The sequence below is a fragment of the Enoplosus armatus genome, chromosome 2 (genome assembly GCF_043641665.1).
Source record: "Enoplosus armatus isolate fEnoArm2 chromosome 2, fEnoArm2.hap1, whole genome shotgun sequence".
Lineage (NCBI taxonomy): Eukaryota > Metazoa > Chordata > Actinopteri > Centrarchiformes > Enoplosidae > Enoplosus > Enoplosus armatus.
The window spans coordinates 14,493,582-14,516,786 of NC_092181.1; the positions used below are offsets into that span (position 1 = coordinate 14,493,582).

At 42.0% G+C, this 23,205-nt stretch overlaps 2 protein-coding genes across 2 annotated transcripts in view; one reads left to right on the plus strand and one right to left on the minus strand.

Annotated features, from left to right (window-relative positions):
* Positions 1 to 735: 735 nt before the first annotated feature.
* Positions 736 to 6,511, plus strand: tyrp1b (tyrosinase-related protein 1b). Its single transcript, XM_070915635.1, has 9 exons — positions 736 to 749; positions 1,683 to 2,041; positions 2,318 to 2,426; positions 3,127 to 3,340; positions 3,784 to 3,988; positions 5,299 to 5,466; positions 5,754 to 5,933; positions 6,053 to 6,199; positions 6,306 to 6,511. Exons 1-9 carry the CDS (start codon positions 736 to 738, stop codon positions 6,509 to 6,511), a joined length of 1,602 nt encoding a protein of 533 aa, XP_070771736.1.
* A 4,498-nt stretch (positions 6,512 to 11,009) lies between these two features.
* LOC139292018 (multiple PDZ domain protein) overlaps positions 11,010 to 23,205 on the minus strand; it is a 34,277-nt gene continuing 22,081 nt past the window's right edge. Inside the window, exons 25-42 of the mRNA XM_070914136.1 lie at positions 22,980 to 23,051; positions 22,383 to 22,482; positions 20,781 to 20,989; positions 20,263 to 20,354; positions 20,009 to 20,138; positions 18,492 to 18,566; positions 18,038 to 18,403; positions 17,612 to 17,695; positions 16,741 to 16,934; positions 15,410 to 15,557; positions 15,231 to 15,302; positions 14,909 to 15,032; positions 14,708 to 14,742; positions 14,345 to 14,467; positions 13,486 to 13,610; positions 13,282 to 13,322; positions 12,143 to 12,312; positions 11,010 to 11,156 (exon numbers count right to left, since the gene is read on the minus strand). Of these exons, the coding sequence (XP_070770237.1) occupies positions 11,010 to 11,156; positions 12,143 to 12,312; positions 13,282 to 13,322; positions 13,486 to 13,610; positions 14,345 to 14,467; positions 14,708 to 14,742; positions 14,909 to 15,032; positions 15,231 to 15,302; positions 15,410 to 15,557; positions 16,741 to 16,934; positions 17,612 to 17,695; positions 18,038 to 18,403; positions 18,492 to 18,566; positions 20,009 to 20,138; positions 20,263 to 20,354; positions 20,781 to 20,989; positions 22,383 to 22,482; positions 22,980 to 23,051 (2,307 nt within the window). The remainder of the gene's footprint in view (positions 11,157 to 12,142; positions 12,313 to 13,281; positions 13,323 to 13,485; positions 13,611 to 14,344; positions 14,468 to 14,707; positions 14,743 to 14,908; positions 15,033 to 15,230; positions 15,303 to 15,409; positions 15,558 to 16,740; positions 16,935 to 17,611; positions 17,696 to 18,037; positions 18,404 to 18,491; positions 18,567 to 20,008; positions 20,139 to 20,262; positions 20,355 to 20,780; positions 20,990 to 22,382; positions 22,483 to 22,979; positions 23,052 to 23,205) is intronic.

Consider the following 23,205-nt stretch of genomic DNA (forward strand, 5'->3'; position numbering starts at 1 on the left):
AGTGCTTTGGCGGTACCATAGAGTATCATGTCTGCATGGTCTCATTAAAATGTACAACACTAGCCTACAAGAAAAACAGTGATTTTTCATTATTGAGGTGAAGTTTAAAACTTGATTTGATTTTTAATCTGCATAACTCCTGACCTTTGTATCATCATTTGTGATTTGAGAAGAACCAAATTAAAATGATACTGTTGACTTGTGCTTTCGTTCTTGCCTCGCAGTATGGATTGTTCTGTAGTCACTCCGCAGGGCCCCGTTTGAAAATTTTGATAATTTGAGCACACAAATTAAGTAATTGCAGGGAACAAATGACTAATTTGTGCGCACAAATTATCAAGAATTTTTCCCCAGACACCTGACTGCCCGCACAGATAACAAACCATTACCAAGTTGTTACTTGGCTGAAAGTGACTAAATTTACACGAGTATGACTTAAGCATGAATGCTATCTCAGTCTTTTATTGTGCGAGTGACCACACAGACTGGCGTCATTTGTGTGACGATCACAAGGCATATGAATGAGTGTTTGAGAGAGCATTTGAACCCTCAAGTGTATGCATGTGTACTGTGTGTCTACTGTGTGTCTACTGTGTGTCTACTGTGTGTGTGCGTGTGTGCGCTTACACAAGCTCCACAAAAGGTCTGGTCATGCGCTCAATAGCTATTTAAGCCAGGAGAGGGGAATGGGCCGACTCTTGGGGGGCTACAGTTCTGCAGACAGAGTGGAGCAGCATGCACAGTCAGAGGTAGGTGAAGCACATTACACTGATGCTCTTACACATAATGAGCTGCAGAGTGCAATAAGTCTCACAACAGGGTGAATAATAGCGTCAGCACCGTTTACAAACTGAAAGTAGACATGAGACTAATGTACAATTCAGCTAATGGCAAATTTAAAGAAGGAAAATCAACTTTTCTATCAGATGAGAATATACAAAAGATTGCCACATAGCAGCCCATGTTGCACTGGCTGGGAATAGTGTTTGAGTTGTGCTTTCAATCATTCATAATATGCAGAATCTCTGAATCAGAATCTCACTTTTTTTCCATTTCCCCTTTTTTTTTTTTTTTTGTTAAATTGGTAACTTCTTGGATGGTTGTTAACACTGTTTTGTTGTAAAATAATTGCTCCCACCAAATTATTAGTCACTCCTTCATTCATTCCTAATCAACAAGCTTCAAAAGACAAGCAAATCTAACTCCAAAAAAAAAAAAAAGGTTGAAGAAATTCATCTCTTGCCGTCTATTGTTGAAAGCATTTCTGAACTTGTAAGAGTTGAAAGCTAATGGCTTTGTGAATTATGAATAATGACTCGCACTGCCTGCAGGGGCGTATAAGATGTGAAGTTTCTGAATAATGTTAAGACAATTGGCTTTAACAAGAGAACACAAGACGAGTGAGTTGTTCTTGAGCTTAATTGAAGTGTATGTCTGCAGTGTATTGAATGTTTTGTCTTCATCTTACCAAACGTGTGCTGGGATAGACTGCGGCCCCTTACAACCCTGAACATTAAGTGGTTTAGAGACGGATGGATGGATGTTAAACAATTCTCAACATGTAAAATGTGTCTACTTTCTCCTTGTGTTTCTGGAATTCCTACCCTACTTTATCCTAACTCACCTCATGTACCTAAAATACTCCCCCTTTTTTCACATTCCTTCTCTCTGCACTTTGGCAGCATGTGGAGAGTGGGTCTCCTGATGGTCACCCTGTGTGCCACCCTAACGCTGGCCCAGTTTCCCCGCGAGTGCGTCACCCCTGAGGGGCTGCGAAGCGGCCAGTGCTGCCCGTCTCCTACAGGGGCGGCAGGGGACGAGTGCGGATCCAGCACAGGAAGGGGGCAGTGTGTGGCCATCGTGGCGGACAACCGGCGCCACGGACCCCAGTACCCTTATGCTGGGCGTGATGACAGAGAGAGGTGGCCGCTGAGATTTTTCAACCGTACTTGCCAGTGTAATGGGAATTTTAGTGGCTACAACTGTGGCCGATGCCGACACGGGCTAACTGGACCAAACTGTGATCAGAGGATCTCTGTGGGTAAGAGAATGAATGCTGTCTAAACTCGGCTTTGGCAACCTAAAAATTCAGTGTGTTACTGTACCCTTTAAGATCTCAGTGGGCCTCAAAGACACAGGAAAAAAACATCAGTCAAGGGAATGAAGGCAGCATTTACTGTTAGGGAAAGGAAATGTCTGTTAATTTTTAATAACATTCTTCTTTCCTCCTCTCCCTTCGTTCCTCCTACACCTTAAAAACCTCTTATTCTCTCTCGTCCTGCCCTACTGTCTTCCTCCACCCCATTAACCTCGCTAGTAAGGAGGAATATCATGCAGATGAACACAGCTGAGAAGCAGGCATTTGTGAACGCCTTGGACCAAGCTAAGAGGACCGTCCATCCTGACCTGGTCATCTGTACACGACGGTACATACATAAGCACTCATATTACATTATTCCAATCATTCTGTATGGGCTTGATAATTATAGAAGTAACGCTAAAATTATTTAGCTGATTTAATGAAGTCATTTCAAAGGATTGCCCAAGGACCTGCAGGTTCAGTCTAGCCGAGTCTGGTAGTTCAAAGCTCAGTAATATAGCTATGGGTGAACCCATGCTGTGTTTTGAAAATTATCAGTAAAATCATACATTTTCTCATGGCAGCTTTCTGTTCAAGCTGCAGGTAGAAGAGAAAATTATCAGTTTAGAGAGTTCAGAGTAAAGGGATTTATAATCTTCTAAGTAACAGTACATAAATCTGTGAATAACCTCCTTCCAAGTCAGCTGAGGATTATAGTGGATTCATTTTTGAAGCAATGCTCAGCTGCAGGTAAAAGAACCCTTTTAACCTCCTAATAAAAAAATGTATTATTATTATTTTATTTCTTTATTAATGGCCGTGCTCAGGATCTTAGCTACAGGCCTCATATTTGCACCCCTAGGCAGTTACACACAGAAATGAAATGTAAACACAGTGTCTACCAATTTGTAGTTCTACCAAAAACATATACACATCAAATCAACAAACATGAGTTTGGAGACATTTGAAAAAACGAGACGATAAACAGGTTATCTGAGAGCAGTGTGCAGGAAAAAACACAAGGTGACATTTACCCTCATCTGTAGGTACCAGGAGGTGTTTGGGCCCGATGGCAACACCCCGCAGTTCGAGAACATCACCGTTTACAACTACTTTGTCTGGAGCCACTACTACTCTGTCAGTAAAACCTACCTCGGGCCGGGCCAGACCAGCTTTGGAGGCGTAGACTTCTCCCATGAGGGCCCAGGGTTTGTCACCTGGCACCGTTTTCATCTGCTGCAACTGGAGAGAGACATGCAGGTGAGTAGAGGGAAGGGATGGAGGGAGGGAGAAAGAAATAAGGGAGATAGTGAAAGGAAAAGGGGAAGCAGAGGAGGCGTTTCGGCTGATGGAGTAATGAAGGAAGTGAGAATGGGAGAAGGGATGATAAGAGGAGGAAGGAAAGAGTGTAGGGATTTGAAGAGACGGAGACAGAGCGGAAAACTATCCTGCAGGAGAAAGGGGGAGCAGGGAGGGAGGAGGACAAGCAGAGGTAAAAGAGAAATATACCAGAGTGGGAAATGGTAAGAAAATGAGGGGAATGGTGAGAAGAAAATGAGGGATTGAAAGTGCAAACTGAAGAAACCGCATCATTTCATGAAACAATAATATATACAGTATATAATAATAATTTTCCACATGCATGCATCTATTGATTCATCCATGAACACGCCTCCTTCCTTTATTCCATCTACTGTGTGCAGGACATGCTGGGCGACCCCACCTTCGCCCTGCCCTACTGGAACTTTGCCATCGGAGGCAGCGAGTGCGACATCTGCACCGACGACCTGCTGGGAGCCAGGAGCTCCTTCGACATGAGCTCCATCAGCCCCAACTCCGTGTTTTCACAGTGGAGGGTCATCTGTGAGGGTGTTGAGGATTATGACACTCTGGGCACCGTGTGCAACAGTAAGGACAGTCGCGGAAACACACACTATACCGCACTGTGCAACAGAGCGGCGTTGATATACAGCGTAGTCTCAGCTGCATCGGAGAAAAGAGGGCAAAGAGCTCGTAAAGAGAGCATGTAGAACATAAGCTGCTATAAATAATACCTCACAGCTGTTGTGCTGCATTCGATATTGCTCGCTATTACTACAGTTTTGTTTGAAACTACTTGACTTGTTAAACAACTTCTGAGTTGCTGTGTGCATCCAAAGTACTGTTTCTTAAAACACTGGATTTTGAAACATTTTTTTTTTTATTAATTTCTCTATAGCAGACATCAGAACACACAGTAGGTTTTCAAGTGCTAATTCCCAGTGGATCAAGCAGTTTATACTAGAATAAGGCAACTCTGTGTAACACTGTAATATGCTGGACTTTCTGTGATCAGATTTGCAGGGATTGGATCTCCTTCCACACTGGCACCAGATTACAACCCTAAATCACTGCTTTTGCTCCAGTTTTCAAATTCACACAATATTTCTTTTTCATCCGGTACTGTGAAATATTAGAAGAATGTCAATCCTCTTTTACTGTAGGGTACAAACACATCAATTGGGAGTCCTTTTTGAACAATTACATATACATAAGAAAAAAGACGAGGTACTTTGGTTACAGGTAGGACATGTGAGTGGCCAACGTGTGAGTGATCTGTCTCATTAATCCCCTTAGAGAGTCATGACAGGCCTGGTATTTCCTGCGTCAACAAGCAGCATCTCCTTAAATGGGTTAGGATGTGGGGGGTGTGTGGGGTGTGTGGGGGGTTGCCTCATTTGTGCATGTGCTTGCTGAAGACAGGAATCTAGCAGTCTTCGGGTTCCTTTGATCTGAGGGAATAATCTTCAAACAGACAGACAACGCAGTTATGTAGCCTTCTGTTTATGTGCTCGTGTGTGTTTGTGTATATGTGGGAGAGAAAGCCCAAAAAAAAAAAAAAAAAAGGGAGAAAGAATGAGATCATGCGTGCAGGAGGGAGGAAAAAAAACAAAAACTTCTGTTCTGTCACAGAGCTCCCACTCACTACTGTTGACTTTTAGTGAATAATTCAAAAAGAAAACTGCCATCCTGTCATGTTTAAGACTGATCAAACTAGTCTAGACTCCCACATAGGATTAGGAAGTAGTTAAATAATACAACACTTCTAATCAGCTTTCTTTCCATTTCTGTGGGGCCCAGTTATTGTTCAAGTTATCTTTTGTCTGAGTGTAGAGGTAATTACGTTTCACTTGAGTTAGGTAACATCTCTGACCTTGGGTTGTGTCCTCATCACACAGACACAGAGACCAGTCCCATCAGGAGGAACCCAGCGGGCAACGTGGCTCGGCCCATGGTGCAGAGGCTGCCGGAGCCCCAGGACGTGTTGGACTGTCTGCAGCTCAACGCCTTCGACACTCCACCTTATTACTCCACCTCCTCCGAGAGCTTCAGGAACACCATTGAAGGTGCGCAGTCTGGGGTCAGAATCAGAACCAAAGCAGCACTTAAGATTTAACATCCTCCCATCAACCAAAGGGGGACATTCAGGTTCAGTGGGATTCAGCTCAGACTACAGAGCTGCTGAAGCACTGTGTGACAGCACAGATACGAACACAAAGCCAGAAACACACAGACTCACATTAGACCCTCCGCCCACAGGCACATATGGTTAGCTCAATCACAGAATTTGTTGTTCCTAATTTTGGTAAATCTGAGCTTTCATTTAATGGCTTTGTTGTTGTGTATTTTCTAGGCTACAGCGCCCCCCAGGGGATGTACGACCCGGTGATCCGCAGCCTCCACAACTTGGCCCACCTCTTCCTCAATGGGACGGGCGGACAGACTCACCTCTCGCCCAACGATCCCATCTTCGTCCTGCTGCACACATTCACCGACGCAATCTTCGACGAGTGGCTCAGCAGGCACCAGCCAGGTACACACACGCACACACACACACACACACACACACAGGCTGAAATAGATGCAGAAGCAGAACCATAACTCACACAGGAGGATGAACGCATGGATAAACCCATTTGTCTCATCCTGTAGGTGAAGTAGTCTACCCTGAGGAGAATGCTCCTATTGGGCACAACCGAAGATTCAACATGGTTCCTTTTTGGCCTCCTGTCGCCAACGCTGAGATGTTCGTCTCTGCCCCAGAAAACCTGGGATACTCCTATGAAGTCCAGTGGCCAGGTGAGTCGTAGCAAATGCGCGCGCACACACACACACACACACACACACACACATCCACAAAAAAAAAACCATTGACCCCTGACAACCTTCCTTTCTTCCCCCGTAGTTCGTGCCTACACCCTGTCTGAGATCATCACCATAGCCATTGTGGCGGCGGTGCTGGTGGTGGCAGTGGTGGGCGGCGTCATCGCCTGCGCAGTGCGCGCCCGGTCCTACCGCTCAGCTGAGGCCCTGGAGCCACTGCTGGGAGAGACCTTCCGACGCTACTCAGAGGATGAGCGGAGATTGGACAAATCGCAGTCCGTTGTCTAAATCCATGCCTTTCTAGACAGGCCTTAACATTTTCATGCATTTGTTTTGCTTTTTTTATTCCCCTACTTCTTCTAATAAAGTTGAACTGGTTTTGAGCCCAGAGTCTGTGCGTCTGTGTGTCGGTGTATTTGCTATAAATTAGGTAGGGCTGGCAGAGTGTGGCAGTTCCTTTGTGCGGCTCAAACAGCAGGAGAGATCAGACTGCAGCCAACAGGTCAAGACTGTCCGGAGCAGCTCAGCTTATAATGAACGGGCAAATCGCTATTGGGAGACTTATACGCTATAGGGAACTATTTCTCCCCTATACGCAGACAAAGCGTGGCGTTTGTGTCCCTATTCCTTTTATTCTGCATTTAATCTAGGCCCATTACTGTGCGAATAATGTGCTGCGTGGTATGAACCGACCACAGTCTTCATACTAGCAGCCTTTTGCTGCAGGCACAAATTTGCTTGTCTGAAGCCTGAGGCTAACAAGCAAACCAAACCACTTAGATTTAATGTTGCTTCTCAACTATGAGTCAGATCAGGTCCATGCAAATGTCTCTGTCCTCATAACAGCACACACACCGCCCTCATGTGGACAGAACAAATTACTGCGACAGCAGGAGACGATTCAATTAACAAGTCATGTTCTTTTTCTCCCCACAATCACTGGCCATATATTGAACTGATATGTCATAAAGTAAGGCCAGAATATCGCGCTGGATGTACGGAATAACACGTCTTTGGTGTCAAGGCCACGATTGACAAGTCTACATGAATTTGTCTCAATTTGACCTTTTTATATGTTTATTCACCAAAGCCGATGCAAACTACAGCTGAAAGACAATAAAGGTATAAATACCTTTTCATCTGCAAGGAAAGTCCACGTTGAGCATTTGAATCCAAGTCTCGCAGAAATTGACACCACCTGCTCTGCGTAATGACGCACAACAGCAAGCGCGTGCCAGGTATTTATATTCCCATGATGCATTGGTGGAGGCTTCATCCAGGGCTGTAGCTACCACTGAAGGAGGTCTTTTTTCTAAATATGTATTTAAAGTTACATAGTGGTTTTCGAAAAGGCAGACACCATTATTATTATTTTTAGACTCAGTGTCTTAAATTTGACAGATTTTAGGGCAGAAAAAAAAAGAAAGGGTTAACCCTAACCAAATAGATTTATGGCCTCAGTATTTGTACAATCCTGACTATGGTCTTGCCCAAAGCATAGCTGGATGAAGGAATGGATAAAGGAGAGAAAAGTCATAGTAATCTGCATTGAAAAGAGTGAAATCATTTGATCGGCAGATTCTTAAAACAGAGTGGTTTTAAAAGTCATAAAATGAAGCGGCATGTCACGCAGTGCTTCTCTGCTATAACGGCATGACTCTGTCTAATTATTTCTTGCTTCAGGCTATGCCACTGGATAAAACGGCATGACATACGCATGCATGCTTCTCTGCACTAAATGTCCCAAACGTCCAGCTCATTTGCCTGTGACAACCTGGACTCAGTATTGACGTGGAACTGGTGGCATCACAGTTAATAACTATAATTTAACTACCGTGGACCTACAATCTGCACAGTGGCTACAGCAAATATCCCTGTTGGGTTATTTTTAGAGATAGATTTTTTTTAAGAGAAAGATTTTAAGACTCAGCACTGGACTGAATTACTCAGGACTGACATTTTTGCAGTGCAAGAATCTCATGGGAATGGATGGAGAAGAAGAAGAAGAGTTTTTTTTGGATCCTCCATCCAGTTGGCTGTTCTCTCTGTACCAGCAGGTTACACTGACAGCAAAAAGACATAATCCTGTGGATTTATTAATATGGATAGATGTGACAGTCACACACAGAGCAATCATTTGGCCACTGCTACCCTCCTGGGAGGGAGGATCATTAGTGCCTTTCATTTCAAGTGTGCTCTCCTGAAAGTCATCTTATTCTCAGCTGCAGAAAGCTGCATTACAGTTTTGCAGCCACAGTAGACAGGCCCCTGTATAGGTTTTAAAAGATGGTGGAAAAGGTCCCATTGCCAGTGGCCTGCTGGCATATTCCTCATAAATGTTTGAGGGAAAGGGAATTTGAGCCTGGTTGCGAAAACCAGCAGATCAGTTTTCTTGCTTAATGATAGAGAAGAAAGGGAGATGTCAATGCATTTGCCCTCTGCTACACCCACAAGAGCTGTATGGAAATCCATTGAAGTTCACATGATAAAAAATATAGCACTGAAAATATGTAGATTTGTTTTTAGGTGCCAAACAAATAGCAGATACAAGAATTTTATTTCTCACAAAAGAAGAACCATTATAATGTAGGAAACATCCTGGTTAAACACACAAAAAGCATTTCGCCATTCCTCCATCTTAAAACCCTCTTCATGCCAGCCTTTAGGCAGGGAAATCGTTCATCTGGAGAAGGATAAACCAGACTGCGATGGCTGGGCTTCAATAAAGCTTGCAATGTGAACAGATGGCTTTGATTAATGCGGAGGCTCCAGACAGGATCTCCCTAGATGCCTCCTTTTTCCTAAATGAGACATTTGTGTGCAAATGTATTGTTTGTCAAGTTGTCACCAGTAACTCCAGTCATTAAAATTAAAGTTCTGTGCATTTACAAAAAAATTATAAAAAAATAGCACAGGTTTGTGCGCCATTGGCGTTTCTCTGAATCAGGCTGAAAACACCTTTGTCCTTATACTAATTTCTTCAGCTTTCTCTACGAGGTTGTACTTCTCTAACTAATCCACCTCTCCTCTCCTCTCCTGTTGTCACTCTAATCCCCTCTCTGTGATTTAGTGCTGCCCTGTCATTCCATGATTTACTGTATGACACACACTTCATCCTGGCTCCTTGACTAAACCTGAGCGATCCTAAACATGCATTCACGTTTGACAAAAGAGCGAGGGAGAGACAAAGAGCATAACCACAGCAATAAAACATCTCCAAGGCAAAATTCAGTTCACTGGTTTGGAAATAGATGCAAAAATATGCAAAAAAAACAAAAAAAAAAACGTATCCTAAAAATGTATCTGCAGGCGCAGACGTCCTTGTTTAACAGTTCAGGAATCTCAGATTTTCCCAAGTACTTCTTTCCGGTCTGCATCTGTGAGCTTTGAAAGTCAAACAATGTGATATGCCCTGGCTTATCCCACTCAGTACTATTCCAGAGAGACACCACAAAGCATCAGATGAGAGGAACGATTTCTGTGCTGTCGTGGTCACTTATTAAAATATGACCATATTTAAGGTGAGTGCTTGTTGTACTTTCTATGCACAAGTTAGGGAGCAGAATAACAGAAGTGAACTATAAAACATTTTTGTGTACAAAACTCTAAGAAATGAACCTTTAATAAGATCGTTTAACAGTACATTCACTTATACAATGTTACATAATGCCAAACACACAGGTGTGTGTGTGTGTTGCAGCTCTGAGGACTAAAGACATTAATGAAAGAAAATAAATTACTGTGAAGAAAACATAAATACCACAGTATAAATAAATTCATATAAAACAGGTATGAGAAGGTTTCTAAATAAAGATTGCACATTACACTATAACAAAACTTATTTGAAGTCCTAAACAGCAAGTGAAGATTATGAAAACAGTAATAAATAATACATCAGTAGATAAATCAGTTACGCACACAGCTGATACTTAAAGTAACCGGTATTAGCAGCCGCTTTTAACAGATGTAACAAAATTCGTTTTTCTCTATTCTACCTGCCTGACATAAGGTGGTTATCATTGCTAATTATCAACATGTCAAGCAATACAATGATTATTCAAAAAAGCATTCGTGACACACTTTTAATTATTAGAATATGAGAATGAAGAATAAAAGTAAAACAGTCGTTCAAAGCAAATGTCCTACAACCTTATTGCCATACAAAAGATTGGCAGAAGCACTTGGCATGTTTTGGGTCTTAGGAGTTTATCACAGTAGTTAAATCTGAATGAGACAGTGGTAAATACACGTGACATTGTTTCTGGAGATGTTTTTTCTATTGCATTCATGTGCACGGTCGGCAGAGTCAGACGTTTGGGGATGACTATGGGATGACTATATTGTAAATACCTTGAACGGGATAACTAAGACACAATATATCATCATCAGCTGGGACACTGAGGTATTGGCTTATTTAATATCTGCTTTTGGTGGTTTCTATGAGCATCGCATTCATGGTCATTTTGAAAACATCCTGTTTGTATGAATACAGAAATATTCATGGTTGGGTTATTAGGATTCATACATAAACATAACACATTAGTTCATATAACACCGTCACAGGAACATGATTTTATATTGAGAATAATGTGTGCATGTAAACACACTCAGGCTGCAGTTAGAGGTAGCTTCTCCAAAGTAAATACAGATACATTTACGCTTAAAGTATCTACTCTGCTGATGATTCGAAACAAAACAATATCACAGTTCTACAGAAGGCAGCTACATTACATTATGGGCTACTTTGCAAAGACATAAAAGACAATTGGACGCAATGGGCCGTGCCTCAGGAGAGTACAGTCAGGACTACAGTTCCCTTGGTCTTCTTCAGGATGTCCACAGCTTCAGCGTGAGTCACACCCTCCATGCAGTGTCCATTCACAGCGATGATCTGATCTCCACGTTTCAGCCTGCCGTCCTCCACGGCCGCTCCCTGCAGAGTACAAGCACTAGCCCATCACCATGTGCAGATCAGAGATCACAAGCTGTTTACACCATTAAAACATTGACAGATGCAGACAAAAGACAACAAAAACTGAAAGGACATGTAACAACTATCGGTCCGACACTGGCCAAAATCACTGGATCGGATAGTAGAGATAATAATCTGATATGATCCATCAGCCTAAACTGTCATGTAAATGCTTAACTAAACTTTGAATGATGTGCCGTAAAGAAAGGTGTAACGAGTAACACCGGTGAGCAGCATGTGTCATGTGAACAGTAGCTGTCATCATGTCATCACTTTAAACTCAAGGAAGAAGAAAGCAAAATAGCAGAGTGCAATTTATGCAATGTGAGTGTTTCAAGGGATGGCAGCAGCGTTGGAAACTTGAACCTGATTAAACACATGTACTTTTACATACAATTCAACCCTAAAGGCTACATGCGAAAGAAACTTTAGAGCTTGCACTGTTTCGACCCTTAGATATACATATCATTTCAATGCAGCTTACTTGATTTCAGGTGAAATAGCCTGGAGTTTCAGTTGTGAGTGCCTTACGATGCCATGTGTACCGTACTGTTCATAGCTGAGTCATGTTGTGGGCTATATATTTCTTCCTTTTGGGGAGTAGAGTTGTTAGTTAGTTGTTTAAGAGAGGGAAAAAGACGGTATCGGATTGGTATTGGCAGACACTCAAGGTTGCAGTATCGGTGTCGGCCATGAAAAAGTGGTATCAAGCCACCTCTAGTTTTTATAAATTACAGCATATCTGTATTATTATTACTCACTCACAATCTGTTAAAAACCTTAATCCTTTTGCAGTTTATAATTCTGGCTTACTACCTTTGCCTTCTCGTCTCTTATACGAACACAGACACTCTGCCAGTATAACTGAGCTCCATGCTGTGCTGAGATTAGATTTCCAAATCCCAGGATCCCCATGAAAGATTTGTCCCCGGAGGACGCTCTCTCACCTTGTTGAAGACGGTTTTGATGTAGATCGGCAGGTCTCCGTGCGGGCTGCCGAAGCCTCCTACGATGCTGAAGCCCAGGCCCGAGGAGCCTCTCTCTAGAGTGATGGTCTTATACATGCGAGTACTGTGGGGATAGGATGCAAAACAATGTGGGTGTGTTGCTGGGCGTGCTAGTGTGCATGCTTTTGAGTGCTGTACTAGCTCCGCACTGAAATAGGCTGTGTGTTTGAGTGTGTGTGTGTGTCTTGTACAAGGAGTCTCTCATCAGACAATAGGTGAGAAGAGAGAGGTGAACGTCTGCTGTATGATTAAATGTGACGAATCCCAGAAGTATTGGGGTTGGGTTGCCTGCTTTGCACAAACTGTTGCAGCAGATTTAATAATGATGTACGGATGTCTCTTGAATGAAAATTGGTCTTTGGTGTTTCAAAGTTAAAAAACCTTTTTAAAAAATTCAAAAAGAAAAACAAATCACAAGAAACACTGCAGCTCATTCTGGCCCAATGCGTCTCACACAGTGGCTGCACTTCCTCATTATTGTCAAGGGAACTGGGGTCTGCCTGTGTCCTTATTCAGTGAATAAGCCAGGAGGGAACCAAAGTGAGATCATAAAGTACAACAGCAGGAGACTGTCAGGAAAATGATTCTTACCGGGGGTTGTTGTGAAGGCAGGGCAGGCTGCTGGGCTGGCCTGGTGACCGAGCATGCACATCATTGTGGTCCTTTGTGCTGCGCCCACCAGATCCTGCTGCCACCTAGACACACACACACACACACACACACAAAGTATTGTTATAAAAGAACGTGTCAATACAAAGATAGACAAACATATTTCCAAAGCTCTTAATGAACTTAGTCATGACCTAGTTGGACAATAGTCTGATATCCTACTGCTGTAATAACATTGCCGTGCCCGTCCTCATGTTAATTCACTGGGAGTAATAAAGATATAAAATCTTTTGATGTTTTGTTTTTACACACAATGTACTTGTCAAGAGCAACTGACATCAAGTTCCTTACAAATACCTCTTTTGATCTCTTACAACAAAAAAAACAAATTTCCAGAGGCTCATCAACATGAAGACAAACAGCGTCAGACACACTATTGTCTTAAAATGACAGTGTAAGTGTTCAAATGCAAAATAGTGATGATGAAGGGACGACTGAAGCTATAAACGATCTCATTTTTATTCCTTGTTAAAGACTTGATGTTTGAGTTGTTTTTATGTGAAATGATGTCTTGGTGAGTTTTATAAAAGTAATAATGTTCTAGAGGAAGCAGGTTAATGTGCATTGCTGCCTTTCACCGAACTAAAACTTGCTGATGTTAGATCGACTGCCGCATGTCTTGCTGTGACATTACCTGCAGACTGATGGCTTTGGTGGCGTTCTTCAGCAGGGCTCCAGCTTGGACATTAGTCATTCCCTCAGTGGACACATCATTGATACTGAGGATCCTGTCTCCTGTCTGATTGACACACACACATACACACACACACACACACACACACATACACACAAACAAACGTGTACTTCTATATTTGCAGGATGTTTTATTGACTTACAGAGAATTACCTGGAGACATAACCTTACTTTAACCAACACAGATACAAAACTGATCCCAACCATTACCCTTTTTCCTTTTTAGGAATTTATAAAGCACTTATTTCTTTTTTGTGGCTTTTAGTAGGCTACGTTTCCTAATCTACAAGTGGGGTAGCCTCTATATAAACACTGTATTTCTTTCTTTCATTTCTGTACTTTACATTTTTTGTTTTGCACAGTATGTCTGTGGTGTTATTTAAGATGCAGTATTTCTATGTAAATCCTAATAGATCAAGTGGGCTCACTTATTCTATTGCAACCCCTAAGTATAACCTCTGGTGTGCCACTTTCAAACCCTGACAAAGACAGCGTTGTTGAAACGTCTTTATTCTAATAAATATGCATCAGAGTGTGCAGCTTCTCCTTTACTTTAATTTAATGCAGTTATAATCAAATCTTAACCCTAAAATCAAGTCAGAACAATGTTAGTCCTCACAAGGTTAACCATTCATTCTGACTGACTTTTTGTCCTCAGACAGGAGGTGAGTTGTGATGACAATAACAGATATCTGTCCCCACAATGTGATGAATACACAATACACACACACACACACACACACACACACACACACACACAGGCACATAGGCACTCCCCACCTGTAATTGCTGTGTTTTGGCAGCCAGTCCATCGGTATCCATGGTAGCAATAAAAAGAGGTACGTTGCCATGGGGACTGCCCACTCCTCCTGCAACACTGATGCCCAGGGAGTCACATGGACCCTGTGGTGATAACACACATGTTAACCGACATTAACTGACATGTTAGACAATACCAGTGAATCACATGGCAGATTCTGCACATGACATAAACACCTCATGTCATGTAAGCTTATCTCTAATTTGAAGTTCGTCATTTGAGATAAAACAACAAAAGCTCTATGCTCTAACTTTCTGAAAATATACATCAAAATATCAAAATAAATACGGATTATCATTTCAATGCTTTTTTTTATGTCTTACCTTTTGTATTATTACTTTTCTGATGTTGGGGTAGTCTTGAAATGCTGTGGGATAGGAGAGAGATATATGTTTGCATAATCAGCTTGAAGAGGTTAACAGCATTCTTTCAACTCAAAGTAAATTGCTGAACATCCAACACACAAGTATATATATATATATATTTGCTTTCAGACAACACTCCTGAACATGAGGGCCACTCACGGTAGCTCCCTGTTTTGTTATCTGTCTCCCTCTGGTGGCCGAGGGAAGCATCACATCCACTTGAGGGGGTCAAGGTGGAACAGTCAGAGTCTTCGCTCTGGATAAAACATAACTTAAAGTACTCCTAGGTTCACAAAGTACTATTGTTAAACAAGTGCAAAGGAGTAATAGTTGCACTACAGACAACATTACAATGATTGAGGTGATTTAAGAAAGTCTGGATGCTCAATTCAACAAAAAAATGTCAATTTAAAACCTGATATCATCATACAATTTTTACATTTTCTGTCATGGATTAGACAGCAAACGAGAGACAGTTTACCTGGCTCCGCTGTGAGTACTGCAGCCCGGCTTTAAAACGAGCCACCTCCAGGTGGACCGCTCCACTGCAACTCTGAGAGCAAATGCAACGCATCTCACATAAGATGACGAATCCATAAAAAAATGTATAACTAATGATTAGATTGTAGACTTGTGTGTGTGAATGTGAATGTGTCAGACCTGTAAAAGCTTCTGTGCATGTTCCTGTGATGCTGCACGGACATCCTCCCCATTGATTGACAGAATCTGGTCACCTAGCAACAACCTGCCATCTGAATCCGCTACGCCTCCTCTGACGATATCCGACACAAAGATGCCCGTGTCATTACTGTTGGAGGAAAACAGAGGTCAGAAACGGTGTCTGTTCCACGCTTAGAATGAATTATGTGACCTGTAAGCCTGCTGTTTTGCATAACGTCACACTTGATTTTGCAAATACATGAAGCTGCATGAAAATTGGCACCTAAACTCTTTAGAAATAACGTGTCCCGTGTCTTCCCTGCAGTGTGGCCCTGTGGCCCGACTCTCTAACCTGTATGATGATTATTGGGCACTGTAAGTGAGTGTGATTTCATTATGTGTCTATCACCTCTTATTTACAGTAATCGCTGTTGCTACAGAGTCCCTGACCTCTAACGGGGTGAAGGCCTCACAGTAAAGTATTGTCGTTATCAAAGACATTCATTCATTATTATTATTACAATTATATTATACACAAGACTTTAGAATTGTTTTTCTCTCTGAAATGGGTCAAATAATAAAAGCGCAGGAATAGCATTACTTTTTCAAAAATAAATGAAAACACTTTATTTAATTTATAAAAGCAAATGATACCATCTGATCCTACATCAAAAAGAAAAATAAATTGTAAATATGAAAAATTCTCTTCTTCTATTTTGGACTTTGTTTGACGTATCAAGTGAGGGGAGATACACCAGGCTTCAAAGTCTTTTTGATATTTTGAAATGACAGAAATTAGTTTCACATTAGGAGGGCCACTGTAGTTAAGTTAAACTCACACATCCAGTCACAAAATGTGGTTTAGGTTGGGATGGACCACAGTAAACCTTGGCTAGATTTTGCATTAGGTGTACATAGAAATTGCATTGTAGGCCACCCGATTAGCCTTAAAACAACTGACAAGTGTTCAAGTGTAAAGCGTTCTTTTTCACTGAACCATCAACATGAACCCTTCTCTCCCTTACGTCTAATTGTTTTTCCACATTCTAGCAACAATTGCATCCTGGAAAAAGGCAAATTTCAACTAACTAACAAAAGTGGATTCTGGTTAAATCTGAGGTAACAAATACATTTGCTTAATCACTTGCTTTTTTAATATAGTGGCATGATTCAGCAAATGCAATGACCTACTTTACTTCTCATCTTCACAAGGTGCAGGAGTTGAAAGGTGCTGAATTTGCACTCAAATTCAAAACACAATGCTGCTTGTTGACATCATCATCAACCTCTTCCATTGTTTGGAGCTTCCTCATTTGTAATAATGAATATACCTCTTCCCCACAGTGGTGAACCCCAGCCCCTCTCCAGGACGAGGCCTTAGCTCCAGGCTGAAGACGTCCCACAGGTCCTCCTCCTTGTAGGCCTCCTGGTGCCTGAAGACGCACAGGTGAACCCGCTGGGTGGTGAGCCGCAGCACGCCAATGGCCTCATCGTGAGTTGCCTGTCGCAGGTCGATACCATTTACCTTTAGGAAGTGAGAGAGATGAGATTACATGACGGGGTTTGGAGAGTTGGGGAGTAACTGTATTTGTATATCACAAACAGCAGATGGATTTTACAACAACTAATGACAAGGAGTACTTAATCATGATTATTGCCTATATTTAGGGCCATAGCATCAATCTACATGCATGTTATTGTTTTGAACCATCCATGATTTGCTGCTTCCTGTTGCTCTGAGTGAGTGTGCACGGATGCACTGTTGCTTTCATCGTCATTTCAGCATCGTTTCGTCTTATGTTACCACTTCATTGGTTTCAGAACATCTTGACAATAATCAAAATGAGCTGCCTGGCTAACACTGCCAGTTGACTATTGTGTGTTGCCCTTATAAATAAAGAAATGAGAAATGAAACAACATTTACAATATCTTTATAAAATAATTAAAAGTTGGAGATACATGGCATTCACTGGTCAGTGATGACCACCAAACTCAAACACTAAAGTTTTATTTTGGTCACGTGCCCACAAAAATAGTTCTCTGTTGCTGGGTTTGGAAAAAAAGCATGAAAACAACAGAGAGCATTACAATCAGAGGTGCATTATATTTATCTAATCACACAGATTTGGATAAACACGAAAAACTGTGAGCGATTCAGTCAAATGAATACATAATGGTGGGTTTGTGTGCTCCCATAATACCTCTAATATCTGGTCCCCAGCCTGCAGCCTTCCATCTCTCTGTGCTGCTCCTCCATCATTTACTTCATGGACTATTACTGCCCCCTGGTGGAGAAATCAGAAAACACTCTTCATATCACAAAGAATCCAATCCAGCTCAGTTTAATCCAAACGCTTTGCACTTCAACATCAAAATGTAACTACTTTTTCCCACTTTTTCACTGACAATGTCTGTGCAGATACATTGTATTGTGAAAAAACATACACAAACCCATGTTGCTTAATTTGGCGCTGTAATTCTTGAATATTTCAAAAATAAATAAATTGATTTCATCTTATTTCCAGGTATTATTTGCAATGCTTTTCAAGAACAAAGATAACAAATGTCCCTTTACCTAATAGCACTAAAGGAAATGTTGATGACAAATATCAATTGGCTGCTCTCACCAGCAGAGTGTCATATCCTCCTACGATGCTGAGGCCCAGGCCCACGTTTCCTTTACAAATCTCTATGGTGGTTTCCTTGCCAGCCATAACTGGGCAGCTCAGGGGTTCAGAAGTTGTGGGAGCTGATCCTAGCCAATCAGACCGCCCCGTGGGAGAGGTCTGCACGGTATTGACGGATGAAGAGCAGGAGGAGGAGGAGGAGGAGGAGGAAGAGGAGACAGGGAGGGTTAGGGAGGAAGCAGGAGAGAGAGAGCAGGGATAGGAAAGAGCTGTTGGGGGAGGTAGAGAAGAGGAGGAGGAGAGACTCTTGGAGCGGCTGATGGAGAGCTTGACAGTGACCTGGTGTTTGAGAATCAAACTGGACACCTGAATACAGAGAAGACAGGTGAGTCATAAATCATTAAATCAGCTTGACCTTGAAGTGCATATTGTGTGTGTGTGTGTGTGTTTGTACCTTGTCCACAGACAGTCCTGCCACAGGTTCATCACCCACTGCTACGATTCTGTCTCCAACCTTTATCCTGCCATCCTGCACACAGACAGAAACATGAATAAAAAATGGACGATGAGCAAAATGTACGGAAGTGTATGTAACAGAAGGATGCAGGGGAAGTGAGACTAAAAATCAAACACACCCTCTGGACAAATATCTGAATAACTGTTGCCTGGGGCCCTACATGAAAGCTTATTAGAACATGACGACATCACTTTAAAACATGGCAACCATCATCTCCAGGTTAATCTGGTTTAGATATTACCAGAAATACCAAGAGACTGGAGCCTTCGCATCACAGTTTACAGCTGCATATATTGTACGGATTATTGATCGCCAAAGTTACAGTCAAGCTAAGGAGGCTCGATAGATGCAAAAATCTGATGAAATCAGGTGTGTGCCAAAATAATTGCGAAGTAATGATTAGGATGATGTCTACTGTCATGACAGATGAAAGATCAGTATTACAAAAAACCCCAAACAATACTATATAGAGTATATAGAGAATAATATTTGAGTTAAAAAAGGGCAGATTATTTCCAAACTTTCGCAGTGGTGGAAGTACATTTAATCAACTACTTGTACTTCACTTGAGTATTCCCATTTTATGCTACTTTACTTCTACTCAACTATATTTCAGAGGCAAACATTGTGCTTTCTACTCCACTACATTTTTTCGACAGATATAGTAATTTTGAAGCTCAAGATTTTACAGATAAAACACACGACCATCTTATAAAATATGATGCATTGTTGTAGATGAAACTATCCAATCACAGATAAGTAGTTGTAGATAAGTACAAGTAGTTTCAATTGGCTCCACTTTAACTGGCTAAAACATTTAAAGCTGCTTACATCTTAATGCATCCGTAATAATAACAATCTGACAGGAGCCACTCTATTGCCTTCAAGTACATTTTAATACTTTAGAACTTCTACTAATGTCTGCATATTTATAATAAACGAACAAGTGATGATTTATACACATTACAGGTAAGAGAGGAACAAGTGACACCAAAGTGGTTGAGGTACAGTAATAGTGTGTAGGCTACGCGAAGGAAGTGAATTTCTTTAAAGAAAACACTTTCACGTAATTGATGAAGGTGCTGATGATGATTATGATGATGCTACTGATGATGTCGCACCTTACTGGCAGTGCCGTGCTGGATCAGGGACCTGACCACCACTCCTTCCTTGGACTCCTCCTCCGCCAGGCAGAGGCCAAGACCTACGTGATCCTGGAGGGAATCGAAAGAAAAGAACTCTAACTTCGAACCAAGAGTTAGTGAAGCTAATAGCAGTGTCGTACATAAATTCTGTATTTGCCATCATATTTATAATGACGTGGGAAGGTCATTAGATTTTCTCTAGTATCGAGGCTGTTTTTGCTACCATGCAGAAGGTTGCGTGAGATGTTAGATACCGTATGTGCAGCTGGAGGCCTGACAATGGTTAATGCCAAGACTTACTGAAGGTACCTGAGGTAGGATGATGTGCTGGATGTCTCTGGATAATCCTCCGCGCTCTGCAGAGTCTGTCTGGGAGTCAACTGCGTCCTCGCACTCTGTTCTGGTTCCCGGAGTCATTTGACCCAGAGCTGCTTTATTCCTTGTAAAACAAAACCAAACCTGGTGTTATACCTGAGCTGGTCATCAGCACCTATATCCTGTTTTGTAGAAGTTTGGTAGAAATGTAACGTAAATGCCACCACAAAAATCACTCTGCATGTTACCTGATGAGGATTATCTTGACTTTAGACGGAGCGTTATTGATGATGGTGGAGGCGTTTTGGTGACTGCGGCCGTACAAGATCTGACCGTTGATCTAGAAGAAAAATCACGTCATGCAATAAGTCCTCACTCGTTTTTTTCCTTCATCCCATCCATCTCCACGTTAACCTTTCTGCCGTCTTCTTCTCACTCCCCTCCCCCTCGCAGCCGTTAGCCGCTCCTCTACCTCGATTTTCCTCACCATCTCTATTACACGGTTGCTCATTGCAAGAATCCAGTCCAGCACCAACCATCCTTCAAATGGTAATTTGTCTGACAAATCTACTGTGCAGGTACTCAACACTCTCCACTCATCCATGCCTCCTACCCACAACCCACTGCTCTCTTTTTTGCTGCTCTCAATTTTGACTCTGATATTTGTCTCTCTCTAGGACTCCAACCCTTCTTGGCCCCTAAAAAAACCCTCCCATCTGTTAATTTCAAACTCTCCTAACTGATTGTCCATGACTGTCCTCCTTACCTCCAGTATCTCATCTCCAACCCATATCCTCCCATCTAAACCAGCAGGTCCTCGAGGGTCTATATCAGCCACATGGACACTCATGCGGGCCCTGGAACCATCCTTATTCCCTGTGAGGCTAATTCCCAGGCCGTGAGCCGCAGGATCCTTCTCCAGCTCAATCATGTGGAGCTTCCCAGACAGGCTGCCATACCGCTGAAGCATCTTTTCTAAGAGAGACAGAGTTAACAAACAGGAGGCTGTTAGGAGGAGGATGTGATGGGTAAGCCAACAAAAAAGTGTGGAATGCTACATGTAATGACTGACACTTCATGTGGAGAGGAAGCATTACACCCTAGAGGAGCTGGTGTGTGAGTGTGTGTTGCTACAATTTGTCTGGAAGGGATGATGTCAGTCATGTTGAGGGAAGGGTGAGGAATGTCTGTGTTTCTGTATAATGCACCTATACACTATGACTGTATGTGGCTTGTGTGTGCATGACTGTGCCAAGAGAAGAGGTGTGTGTGCGTGCATATACTGTATCATATAACATCTATTATGTTATATATGTGTGTGGTTTTCTGAGTGCTTGGTAATTTATCTATGTGTGGCATGGCTATAACCGTGTACATCTACTTGTCCATATGCGCACAAATATTTTCGTGACTCAGAGTTACACGTGTACATAAGCATGGTCACATATACTCCCCTAAAGAGACCCTATGGAGTTTTTGACCACTAGTAGCGCTATGGATCAATATTTTTATGAGTGGGTCCCTATTTTGTTTGTTTGCGCATGTTACACATTCCTGCAAACAGTTTTGCACTGTTTCACTGATCTACAGGAGGCAGGAACGTGCCAACAAACATAACAATACGCCAACAAAGGCAGTGAAGAAGAAGACTGTTAGCTAGCAAACATGGATGTAAACAATGCAGGTTTCACACGTTAAAATATGTTTTATGAGGAAAGAAATGTATTCAACACATTTGTTCGAACTCAAAGATAGCCACAATACATTCTGATGAGCACAACACTGAATGTAAACAGAAACTTTGTTTGTTCACAAGAAAGGTCACTTAATACTGCATGAGCGAACCGAACAATTGATAAAACTATTTTTGCGCCAAAGAAGAGACTGAAAGTCTCAGTTCTCAACTGAAAAACTAAAATCCATTCACACAAATTAAAGTTGGTCTCCCAGGACATACTGAACAGAAAAACAAGTTTTAGGGTTTTGTATTCTTGGCTCATCATGCATTCTCATTAAAGTCTGAGCCTGGCCAGCCGGCTTCACATGAGAGTGGCATGAAAATAATTTGCTCAAATGGCTCACGGTGGCTTTCAAGTAATGGACCTTTGAATGATGTTCGGAATTGTGATAATTCAAAGAGTCATTTCTGAGTGTGTGAGAGACTTATGGCATTTTTGTTGGAGTGTTACAGCTTTTTCTTTAGTAATGGATGCGTACAGCTCAAAGTCTCTCTGGACCAGAGGGTGTCATGTGACCTGCACTGTGTGAAGGTGGCCACCACACTAAAATCACCACACAGCTCCTGTACCCGGGGGCTTTGGAGGATCCCTGTGTATGTCTGTGAGACGTCTTTATGATGCAGACTTACTCCTGCCAGTGTCCTTCTCGTCTTCGGCTGCCGCTGTGATTGGTGTTGTGGCAGTTATGGGGCTTCTCTGATCCATTCTATCTGATGTCGGCGAAGGTACCTTGGGAGAGGTTTTGCATTATTGAACGGGCAGAGTTGGAGATGCCTCAGGGGTCCTTCAGGCATGAGTTGGACTACCCCTGAGGCTTGTTCAATGTGCTTGATGTAGCAGTGGGAAAAACTGACGAATGGGATGAATTAATGAACACAGTTTTAATGTCAGCTAAAAATAACATGAAAGATGACCAGAATCATGCATTATTTTGTTACCAACTTACAAGTGTATGGAAAAATAACTTCAAAAGAATGCACTGTCTATTTAGAGTGTTACGCATCTCCACCAAAGAGAAAAACAAAGGCTTTAAACAAACAAGGTAGTTGCAAGGGACTTTGAACTACAAGGGTTCTATCTACAAATATGCACGTTAATTAAGTTTTTGGAAGTTGGCTTAGCGCAAATGCTAATGCAAGGCTGCTTTTAAGATGCTGCATACCCATGATAACCCCCACACACACACACACACACACACGCACACACACACACAACAATATACCAACCTTAAAGGGGGTGGGAGTGAAGGGGTTCGTAGGGGAGAGACTAAGAAACAGACCACTGAGAGTCTCTGCTTCCTACGATCATGAGGGGAAACACAGATATAGTCCTATACGCATCACCACCGAAACAGCAATCTACCTCTCAAAAAAAACCTTTAAAGCTTCTTCATTCTTTGTGGAATACCATGTAGGTGTTAATGACTCATCACTATATAAATAATATAGTGTA

Coding starts and splice junctions, on each gene's coding strand:
- tyrp1b (XM_070915635.1), top strand. Junction 2,042..2,317: donor TGATCAGAGGATCTCTGTGG/GTAAGAGAATGA, acceptor TAACCTCGCTAG/TAAGGAGGAATATCATGCAG. Junction 3,989..5,298: donor TCTGGGCACCGTGTGCAACA/GTAAGGACAGTC, acceptor CTCATCACACAG/ACACAGAGACCAGTCCCATC.